This window comes from Carettochelys insculpta, chromosome 26 (assembly GCF_033958435.1).
Source record: "Carettochelys insculpta isolate YL-2023 chromosome 26, ASM3395843v1, whole genome shotgun sequence".
In the NCBI taxonomy this organism is placed as follows: domain Eukaryota; kingdom Metazoa; phylum Chordata; order Testudines; family Carettochelyidae; genus Carettochelys; species Carettochelys insculpta.
In genome coordinates, this window is record NC_134162.1 from 5,388,635 (window position 1) to 5,400,031 (window position 11,397).

At 49.3% G+C, this 11,397-nt stretch overlaps 1 protein-coding gene across 3 annotated transcripts in view; it reads left to right on the plus strand.

Annotated features, from left to right (window-relative positions):
* Nucleotides 1–8,020, plus strand: part of TBC1D22B (TBC1 domain family member 22B) — a 39,561-nt gene extending 31,541 nt beyond the window's left edge. The window contains exons 9-13 of one of the 3 annotated variants that reach the window (XM_074977669.1): nucleotides 347–453; nucleotides 1,919–1,994; nucleotides 4,564–4,691; nucleotides 4,972–5,067; nucleotides 6,074–8,020. In XM_074977669.1, coding sequence (XP_074833770.1) covers nucleotides 347–453; nucleotides 1,919–1,994; nucleotides 4,564–4,691; nucleotides 4,972–5,067; nucleotides 6,074–6,202 — 536 coding nt within the window. In that variant the 3' untranslated portion in view covers nucleotides 6,203–8,020. Of the gene's footprint in view, nucleotides 1–346; nucleotides 454–1,918; nucleotides 1,995–4,563; nucleotides 4,692–4,971; nucleotides 5,068–6,073 lie in introns of those variants that run through there. The other 2 variants (XR_012642596.1, XM_074977670.1) reach the window with 2 other exon arrangements.
* The last annotated feature ends 3,377 nt before the right edge of the window (nucleotides 8,021–11,397 follow it).

Consider the following 11,397-nt stretch of genomic DNA (forward strand, 5'->3'; position numbering starts at 1 on the left):
CCATGTGCAGGGGCTCTGGGCTTTCCAGCTTTTCCCAGCTGATCTTTCGCTGTGCTGCATGGCTTTTGTTACAGATCATATTCTAGAAGCCAGAGCTGCCATGAACAGTCTACCCACCCTCTTCCCCTTTGAGCCTGGCCGCAGGAGCGTGACTCAAAACCAAGGGTAGGTTGCACCAGGGACACAGAAGTGTGTTTGCAACAAGGATGGTGGCACTGTGGGGAACTCAGCCTGGCATCCCATCCCACTAAAGGATCCCGATAAAGCTACCAGGCACTCCCATGTCCTCTCTCCCAGCACCCTTGCAGACATGGCCTCTGGATTCCCTGCACTTTTTGTTTTGCAGAAGAGGACGTGGAGAACTTTGATGTGACGAACCTGTCTCAGGATGTGTTGCGGAGTATCGAAGCTGACAGCTTCTGGTGCATGAGCAAACTACTGGATGGCATACAGGTACGTGCACCGGGGAACACCCCTCAGATTTCTCTCTGCTCCCCCTCTCCTTTGGGTAACAGTCCCAGTGTCTTCCCTTTGTCTTCCACCCTCAGGCCAGGCCCCAACTGGAGTGACATTTCTACTGAGCTCCCTTCTGGTTCCAGGCTGAGTCCTGTCTAGTTTTAGAGACTGGAGCCCCAATGCCAGGAACAAAAAAGTTCTAATCCTAGCTCATCTACTGGTAATTCAGTGGTCTTGTCCCCGTCACTGACCTGTGCTTAGCCCCCACTCAGTTAAAAGAGGGGAGTTCCTGGCAGGGCTGTTCTGCTGAGTCTATTCTTGATCCCCTTCTATCCTGGCCTCTGAAACTTCCTACTCACTGGTTGGCTGCTCTCCTGCTTCCCCACATAGACTCCCTTATCACACCCCTCCATCACAACTGTCCCCATGCATATGCTCTCTGATCTCTCATGCCTCTTGTCCCCCAGAAAACACGCTGCATCTTAGTCCCGTGTCTCCAGGCACATCAGCCCCTCATGTCTCTGCCTCTCATTGCCTCATAGTGCTGCAGACTTCTGCCACTTCCTCCTTGGCTTGGGATCCCACAGAGGCCTCACTGCTCAGGGTCTCCCAAAGATACATGCACTTACAAGTGGCAGTAACAAATGTCCTTTTGTTTCCTGTAGTAGAAACACTCCTCTTTTATCAAGGACCTTCCTAATAAAGTGAGACTTAAGTACTTGATCCTTATGTGCCTATTTATGGCCCCATTAAAATGGACTTTTGCTCTGTAAGCTCCAGGTGGCTTTCTTTGCACCCTGACACAAATTCACTTATTTAGCCATTTCTCAAGTGTGCTCTCCTGTGACGTGAGGGTCCCATAGATGACAAGAAGCAAAGCATACAATGAGACACACACCAAACACCTTCCACTTCAAATGGAAGAATTACCACTTAGCATCAATCAGGGGATTTCAAAGCACCTTACAAAATTGCCCCAGCTTGACAGATCAGGGAATTGAGGTGGAGAAGATGCCCCTGGTGTCTCAGCATGAGCTGGGAATAAAATCCAGAAGGGAAAGCCTGATCCAATGGAAGTCTAGAGCAAAAAGCCCAGCAAGAGTCAGGATTTCTCCCCAGGCGTCCTGATTCTCAATCTGTAGATCTAACTGCTAGAGCATCCTGCCGAACTCAACAATACCCTCGCGCTCGTGTTTTCTAGGGATTCTGGCTTACACTGGGCTTGGAAGGGCAGCAAATTTTCCCAGCAGGGACGTGAATTGCAGAGCAGAGGATCCCATCACCCCACACTCACTGTCCCCTGGACAGGTCACATGCAGGGACTCTTGTCGAAAGCATGACAGCTGACCTCACTGATCCCAAGAGTAGGCAGAGGGCAAGCAGGTTTCCTAGCTGGGTTCCACACTCTGGGATGCTGTCACTGCAGCAGCTGCTGCCTTTGCCTCTCCCTGTCTTCCTGCAGGATAACTACACCTTTGCACAGCCAGGGATCCAGAAGAAGGTCAAAGCCCTGGAGGAGCTAGTCAGCCGGATCGATGGTAGGTGGTGAGGAGATCTGAAGGGAGCAAGGAAGCAGGGGGGAGGTCATGCTGTGCACATCTCTTGTTCCTCAGCCCCCAAAGTTTGATAAGGATGGCCGTGTTGAGTCAGACCCATGGTCCATCTAGCCCAGTATCCTGTCTTCTGACAGTGGCCAATGCCAGGTGCCCAACAGGGAATGACCAAGTGATCCCACCCATCATCCATTTCCCGCTTCTGACAAATGGAGGCTTGGGACACCATTCCTACCAATCTGGCTAATAGCCATTGACGGACCTTTCCTCCATGAATTTATCTCATTATTTTTTGAATCCTGTTAGTCTTGGCCTTCCCAGCATCCTCTGGCAAAGAGTTCACAGGTTGCCTATGCACGGTATGAAGAAACACCTCCTTTTATTGTAAACCTGCTGCCCATTAATTTCATTTGGTGATGGGCCCCCTAGTTCTTGTGTTCTGAAAAAGAGTAAATTACACTCCCTATCTACTTTCTCCACACCAGTCACGATTTCATAGACTTCAATCCTACCTGCCTTTAGCTGTCTCTTTTTCAAGGTGAAAGGCCCAATCTTTCTATTCACTCCTCATGCAAAAGCTGTTCCATATTCCTAATTTGTTGCTGTTTCTGACCCTTTTCCAGTTCCTAGATAGCTTTTTTGAGATGGGTTGACCACATCTGCATGCAGTATTCAAGATGCGAGTGTACCATGGATTTATATAGAGGCAATGTAGTAGTTTCTGTCTTATTATTGATCCTTTTCCTGATGATTCCCAACATTCTGTTGGCTTTTTCAACTACCACTGCACATTGAGTGGATGTTTTCAGAGAACTATCTCCAGTGACTCCAAGATCTCTCTCTTGAATGGGAACAGCTAATTCAGACCCCATCGTTTTGTATGTTTATATTTGGGTCATGTCTTCCCGTATACTACTTTGCATTCGTAAAGACTGAATTTCACTTGCCGTTTTGTTGCCTAATCACAACAAAGTGAGATCCTTTTGTAACTCTTCACAGTCTGGCTTGGACTTAACTATCTTGAGTAGTTCTGTATTATCTACAGATTTTACCACCTCACTGTTTACCTTTTGTCCAGATCATTTATGAATATGTTGAATAGGACTGGTCCCTGTACAAACCCGTGAGGGACACCACTTCTTACCTCCTTCCATTCTGAAAACTGACATTTATTCCTTCCCTTTTGTTCCTATCTTTTAACCAGTTACTTGATCACTGAGAGGACCTTCCCTCTTATCCCATGATTGCTTACTCTGCTTAAGAGCCTTTGGTGAGGGACATTGTTAAAGGGTTTCTGGAATATAAAGTATATTATACCTACCAGATTCCCCTTGTACACATGCTGGTAGTCCCCTCAAGGAATTCTGTTAGATCGTGAGGCATTATTTCCTTTTACGAAAAACATGTTGAGACTCCCCCAACAAATTGTGGTCATCTGTGGCTCTGATAATTCTGTTCTTAACTATTGTTTCAAGCAGTGTTCCCTGTAAGCTGTGACCGCTCAGGAAAGAGTCAAACGCTGCCCAGCTTATTAGTAGAGCCACCTCAGCTAGAATTTGTTTTGACTGGTGGTGTACATGCAGACATGCATTGGTGCACTTAAAAAATTAATTCTGCACATAGGTGGAAATAATTGGCACCTGGATGGAAGAAAGGAGAAAGAACATTCCTCTGAAACCTTTTCTAAAAATTGGCCTCACATTAGCTACCTAACCTCCAGTCATCTGATACACAAACTGACTTAAACGATTGGTTACCAAGCAGTTACTTCAGCAATTCCACGTTTGGCTTCCTTCAGAAATCTTGGCTGAATCCCATCTAATCCTTGGGGACGTAGGGCTGTTCAGTAACCACTGATCACAGTGATACGATACAGATCTTTTGGGGAGAAGTGGAATATTCAACAAAGTGGAAGCTGCTGGTGCACACGGCTCCGCTCTAGAATTCTAGCACACACCCTAAGGCAAGAGCAAGCCTGCACTGTAACGGTTCCTCTCCCATCCCCCAAGAGGTTCCCACAGACCGGTGGTTGTGCCAGAGGGTATCTGGATCAGGACAGAGGCCAAAAACCATTGGAAAGAGCTGGAAGTGGGGCTTGCTTTGGAAAGGGGAAGTGGATGTAGTTCGTTGGGATGGGTGTGGCTTGATGAAGATGTGGGGCTAATTTAGCTTGTAAGAGGAGGCATGGGTTTGGTGGGGTGGTTTAGGTGGCAGAAGGGACTCAGGTGGAAGGCACACAGCGGGGGTCCTGGCTGGCAGGGGAGTGGGCTCGGTTAGAAAGCAGGTGGGGAAGGGCAGGGTTGGGCATGAGTCAGTCTCATTTGGCCAGAAAGCACATGGTATCAGGGACGGAGGTTTAGCAGGGGGACTTGGTTGAAGTGCACATGGAGGGGTCGTTTAACAGAACAGAGGGCTTTAATGCATATGGTTGGAGGGGGCTTGATGTAATGGAGGGGGTGGGATTGGTCCAGTGTGCTTTGAGGGACTGTGCATTAGTGCACAGAGCTGGGAGCGCCATGGGGGTGCAGATGTGTAATGGAGTGTGCTGTTTCAGAGCAGGTACACAATCACTTTAGGAAGTATGAGGTCGAATACCTGCAGTTCGCCTTTCGCTGGATGAACAATCTGCTCATGAGGGAGCTTCCCCTGCGCTGCACCATCCGCCTGTGGGACACCTACCAGGTATGTAGGACTCAAACTTCACGGCCGCTCCATTTTTTGCCCAGGGGCCAGCTCCAGGCACAGCCTCCCCAGTGATGGGTATGGGGCAGCTCCAGTGCTAGGAAGGCTATTGTGCTGTTAAAGATGAGCAGCAAAGTGACCTGCTGCTTCCTCTCATCTGCCTTGTTGTGCAGCTCAGCCCCAAGTGCCTGCCCCAGGCCTGCTGAGAGCTTGGAGCAAAGGCAGGCTAAGCTTTGACTTTGCTGCATGGATTGACTCAAGAGTTTTGTGTCCTTTGCAGTCAGAGCCGGAAGGATTCTCCCATTTCCACCTCTACGTGTGTGCTGCATTTCTGATCAAGTGGCGGAAAGAGATCCTGGAAGAGGAGGACTTCCAGGTGACTCCCAGGGAAGCAGCTCCGTGGCAGGGAGGAGGGCGGGGCAGTATAATTCCCCCATTGGGTGGTCAGGCCAAGCAGCGAAATGCACCGCAGGTGGCTGTGTGCATATGTTCATTGCAGCCAAGTGATATGGCAGATCTGTGCCCAAGTGCTCCTCTGAATGGGGGGCCTTCCACGTGACCATCCCACGAGTACGTAAGAGAGAACATGTGCTTTGTTACTCTGAGAATAGGGCAGAACCAGGCACTTTGGGATCCTCTATCACAGACTCGGTCTGCCCTTGTGCTTTGGTTCCAGTCTGTTAATGCTCTGTTTCACAGTGGGATTGCGGGGAGCCTTTAGTGAAGTGCTCTGAGATCCTCTGGAAGCAGACTAGAAGCTAAAGAGGGCAGAGCACTGTGTATGCAACTCCCACAGAACTGGGTGTGCAGGTACTGCTGCTGGGGTCTGAGTACTGCAATCGGTTCACTAGACCAGGGAATGTGAAATCAATTTGGATAAAGGAGGAGCCGCTCATGGGTGCTGGTATCAGGCTTATGCATTATAAAGGCTTGTGCTGCAGACTTGGGGCATGACTGCTTCAGTGCATCAGGAAAAGGGCTGGGGGATGTGATCCCATTTTCCATGGATAACTGAAAAGATGGCTAACAAAGTTCCACTTTTGTGTGGCTGCCAACTTGTGTGTCAGCACTCCCAGATCTGCGTGTGTGCAATGTTGATAAAGTCCTGTCTCTCTCTGCCGTCAGGACCGTATTCTGACCTAATGTAAACAGGTACAACTCCATTGACTTCATGGGGGCAGCATGGTAGGCACGAACAGGGCACTGGACTGGGACTCAGAGCAGGGACGAGCAGGCCAGTAGCAGGAGACTTGGGTCCTGAGTGACCTTGGGCCAGTCACAGCCCCCCCGTGCCTGCTCAGACCAGATATAAATTTGCCATGTAGTTAGAATCCTTGTTCCACTGTTCCCCAAAATAAGAACCTACTTTTTCCTTGTTTCAGGGTCTTCTAATGTTGTTACAAAACCTACCAACAATACACTGGGGCAATGAAGAGATTGGACTCCTCCTTGCTGAAGCCTACAGACTCAAGTACATGTTTGCAGATGCCCCAAATCACTACCGCCGATAGGTGCCAGGACTTAGTCTCCCCACCCTGGCCTGATCTAATCACTGTGGCATTTCATCGTCAAAGTCCTTGGACATGCTGGCCAGGAGCCACTCCTAGCTGTACAAAGCTCACATCGACTTCTGTCTTAACTCTTACGTGTGCCTGCCTGCCACTCCATGTGTGGATGTGCCACTGAACCATCAGTATTCCACGCTGCCCTGGTGGCTGACAGCTGAGGGGAACGGAGGCAGAGTGTGGCAGCTTCTGTGGCGCTTTATGTATAAACGCAGCCAAGGGTTGAGCCTCTGGCTGACCCCGCAGGCCTGGCCTGGCTGTCACCAGCCATCTGAGCCTTGTTGCCTCATGTTATCCCACCCAGGTGCGCACACACTCCCAGCGGGATCCGTTTCCCCTTCACATACTGTTTGATCCAACTCCCAGACAAAAATGCCTTACCAGCGACCAGTCCGGGTGGACCCCTTTCTCAGAGCAGCAGTGCTGTAGGATGCAAAAAGCTCTCAGGGCCTTGCTTCTCTCCAAGTGGCTGAAGAAAGGCAGCACTGCACGGGTTAATGGGAGACATGCTCACATGCACTCTCTCCTCCTCCTCACACAGCACAGGGGTGCATGTGTGTGAGTGAGGCTGGCCCATCCACACACTGTCCTGAATGACATGTCCACTGGCCAAGATGACTCCTGTGACAGATCTAACCTGCTGTGCGCACAGCCCCTCCCTCCCCGCCGAGGACTGGAGTTGGGAGCTATGCCTCCTGAAATCCTGCTTCCATGACAACACTCCTCCTCCAAGGCATATGTGTATATTGTGGTCTTGTGTATATGGGTAAGAGATGTACAATATACGTCCTCTGTTCGTAGCAGACATGATTTTATATTTATAATGTCTCGTGCGTGCACAGGCTGCTTAGATACAAGTATAGTTTGGGGTTGCTGAGCTGTAGGCATTTCTGCACTAGCACATTGAGACAAGTGTTGAATTTCTATTAGGAAAACTTGTCTAGAAACTTAGGAATTGGTTTAAAGGGGCCTGCAGGGCAGGAGATTTCCAGGTGCGGAAGGAGCAGCCCCTGGAAGAGCCAGGATTTGAGCTGGAGGGTGTCTGCCAGCTCTCTCCACAGTTGGCCAGGCCCTTGCAAAGAGTACTTCAGTGATCTCGCCCCAGGCACTGTGACATGGCTGTTGTCTGCTGTGGCAGCTTGACCCATTACTGTACAATGCTGCAGGAGTCTCATTAAAGGGGCCTGGGCCCCGGTCTGCTTCTTGAGGGCCAAGAGGAGAAAGGCCCAGGATCTCTCGTGTCTGTCTGCACTCCTGGGGGGCGGATAGGACAGAGCTGACTTGTACCCACACTGCGCCTCCTGCTCTACCCCTCCCCCACAGACCTTGCCTCAATGTGCTTTTAAAAGCACAACATGAATGTTTTAATGTAACATTTTATTCCAGCCAGAAGGCACCATCTCCCTAGTGCCAAGCATTGACTCCTCGGGGGGCTGCAGGCTGAGGTCATCCTCCTGTACCACAGGGGGGATCTTGGCCTGTTCCCCAGGGACCAGAGTGCACTGGTTATTTGAGTTGTTCTTTTGGGAGGAGAGCGTTCCAGTGGCAACAGTAACTGCTGAAGGCTGCGAGAAGGTGAACGTGAGTGCTGTGGTGCCAATAAACTCCAACCAGTGTCTCAAGAGTTGCTTTCCTAATCTGGAGGTGTTTTCTCAGGCATTCTGACTTGACTTTTTTGTGTGTGTGCCTTTTGTTGTTTTCTTGAGAGCGCAACCCGATGCTCATTAGCTTAACACAACTAATTAAAAACAAACCCCAGTAAAACGTGTGCCAGAAGCTGTTTCATTTGTTGGAGTAAGTGAAGCTCTGGCCCTGTACGGCTGAGGGGGGGGAGCTTAGATGAGTCACTTCACCTCCCTGTGCCTTATCTGTCCCACAGGGATAATGACACGGAGCGCCTTTGGGATGCGCTGCAAGGCCCTGGGAGGACAAGTGCTCTATGAGGGCTACAAATAATGATTTATTTTTAAGGGTCTCTTGCTTCCTCTGCTCTGAATTAACCTCCAGCCCCATAGCCTCCATCATGTCCAGTTTCCAAACTCCAGGTCTTGGTGAGAGAGATGCTGTAGTTCAGTCACAAGTGGGATTGAATTCAATGCAGGTGTTGCTATAGGTCAGGTTGTTTGTTCACAGTGGTCACCTCTGACCTTGTCTTCAACTCTCAGCCCTTAAAACTAAGCCTCTTATACACTAAAAATTCCATATGACTCTTACTGCTGGAGAAAGGTGCCATGCTGAGCACCATGAAAGCTAAAGTTCCTAGTGCTAGGACAGGTACAGCATGGGAAATTACTTGGGGGGGATGTATACAGTAAACCCTTGAGTTATTGGGGGTCGGGGGCGTTGTTTCTTCAACCCCTGCATAACTCAAATGTTTGTGCAAATTGAGGGGAGACAGGAACCAAGCTGCAGTTCCCGCCTCCCCCTGGGCTTACAGGAGCTGGGGAACTGTCCAGCCTACCATAGCTGGTAAGGTTCCTGGCTCCCAGAGTGGCAGGAAGTTGGAACCAGGGGACAGCCTGGTTCCCATTTCCCTGCCATTTGCAGGACCTGGGAAACTGATGATCTGGGAAACTGACCAGCTCCTGCAAGTGGTAGGGGAGCTGGGAACAGGGGCAGCCTGACTCCTGGTTGCCCTCCACTTCTTGGAGACAGGACCCTAACCAGGGCTGCTGTCCTGCTCCAGGTCCCAGTTCTACAAGTGGTGGGGAACTGGGAGCCAGGCTGCTGGCTGGTTTCCAGCTCCTCGCAAGGCTGGGGACTGGGCAACTGCTCCTGTCAGGGTTGGCAGCCTGACTCTCAGCTGCTGCCCCTGACAGGAGCAGGAAATGGGCTACCATTACTGTGGCCCCCCTAGAAGCTGCCTACTGCTAGGTCCTGTATATGCACAAGAGAGGCAGAGTGGAAAATGACTGGCTCAGCTACACTGCCACCACAGACAGTGACAGTTTTTTGGTTCATACTGACCTGAGCTGGGTTCAACCGCCATACCCTAAAGAGGAAAATTCTATTTTTTCACCATTCTCTTGACCCATCCAGTGAGAGAGAACATGAACTGTCAATGAGCATGTCTGATGCATGGTAAAAACCCGACATCACAGACATCAGCAGTGTTCAGGACAGGGACCGGTCTGTATCAAAGGAAAATGGGGTTCAATTTCCCTAACTACCTGCTGAGAAGGGAGCTGAGCAGAGCACTCCCTTGGGCTTTCCTCTTCAGGCTGTTCCTTGTTAATTCACTACTAATTGAGCTCTAAGAAAACTTTCACAAGCTACCTTCTATAGCATAGTAGCTTGCATCTGTTACTAGGATGCCGAAAACCCTAGTTCAATTCTGCTCCCTGTCTAATGAGGCAAAGGGCTCTGCACAAATTGCTCCCTGGGGCTTTTCCTGCTGAAGCTTTTCAACACTAATTCTCTAACTAGGCCCAAGCAACCCTCTAGTACAGTGGTTTGGGACTAGTGTTAGGATGTAAGCAAGCCCTAGTTCAAGCCCCCTTCAGTAGGGTAATGTTCCTCAGTTTTGCCTATTGAGGCTCAACAACTCATTGGGCCAACTCAAAAGTTAGACATGCTATAGTGCAATAGCTAGGCTGCTCACCTACAATACAAGAGTCCCTGGTTTGAATCCACCCTTAGAAGGGTTTTGAAGAGGGATTGCCTCCCTCCCAGCAGACTAAAGTGTGGGTGGGGAGAGACAGCCATTTAAAGCCCTTTTAAGGGAGGAAGGATAGTTCAGTGGTTTGAGCATTGGCCTGCTAAACCCAGGCTTGTGAGCTCAATCCTTGAGACCATTTAGGGATCTGGGGCAAATAGATTAAAAAAAAAAATCCATCACAGATGGTACTTGGTCCTGCCAAGAGGGTGGGACTCAGTGACCTTCCAAGATCCCTTCCAGTTCTATTAGGGGCATATCCCCATATTTTAGTAGTATTATTATCATCATCATTATGAGGTTAGTTAAACAGAAATTAAAAGGTACAGTGACTGGAGTAAAACCCCTGCAAGCTGCATGGAAACTTTTCAAGGACGCCATAATAGAGGCCCAACTTAAAGGTATACCCCAAATTAAGAAACATAGTAAGAGACCTCAAAATGAGCCACCATGGCTTCATAAGCATGTGAAAGAAGCAGTGAGAGACGAAAAGGCATCTTTTGGAAAGTGGAAGTCAAATCCTAGTGAGGTAAATAGGAAGGAACATAAACACTGTCCAATTAAATGTAAAAATGTAATAAGAAAAGCCAAAAAAGGGCATGCGCGCCAGGCTCCTAGCCACTTATTGGAGCCAGGAAACTGACCAGATCTGCTGCCCTGGTCAGTTTCCTGGCTCTGCAAGCTGAGGGGAGCCAGGAACCAGGCTGCCTCTTGATTCTCAGCTACCCACCATTTGCAGGACCAGGAAACTGACCAGCCCACCTGGCTGCTTCTCCCTACCTTCCCCCAGTGGCATCACTGTCAGGCTGACAGCCACACAGCTGGGGGAAGGCAGGGAGAAGGGGCTCTTAGCAGCAGGCAGTTAGGCAGGCTAAAAGCCTTCTCTCTCTGCCTACCCCCAGCAGCACTGTGTATTTTGAGATTTTACTGTACTCCAGCAAAACAATAGGAGCCAGCATCAACGGGAGAGGAGCCCCCATCAACGTGTGCTGTAAGGTGACATAGCTGTGAAGGGGAGGTGCATGGAAGACAACACAGTATGTACGTAGACTTCAGCTATGCAATTTGCCTGAGACTCATTACTGTTATTTATGTGCCACTGTATTAAAAGCTTACAATTCTGTCAGGTGTGGTTTAGATTTCTGTCGCCAGCTAATTTCAAAAATATATTTTATAACTAGGGGTTACAGAGCTTATCTGTGTTACTTCATAAAATTAGCAAACAGAAAAACCTGTACAATGTACTAAGGAAGTGGGGAGAATTAAGCGATTTTTCTTTTTCCACAGCATCAGCTAACGGCAGCTATTGCAGGCAGGAAAATGAGACCGGTGACCTGTCCACACTTTAGCCCCACCTAAAACACTATGAATATATTAGTAAAAACAACGAGAATTCCTGTAGCACCTTACAGGCAAACAGATTTTTTTGGAGCATAACCTTGCATGGGCAAAGACCCGCTCTGTCAGATGCATGACAAGGTGCCAC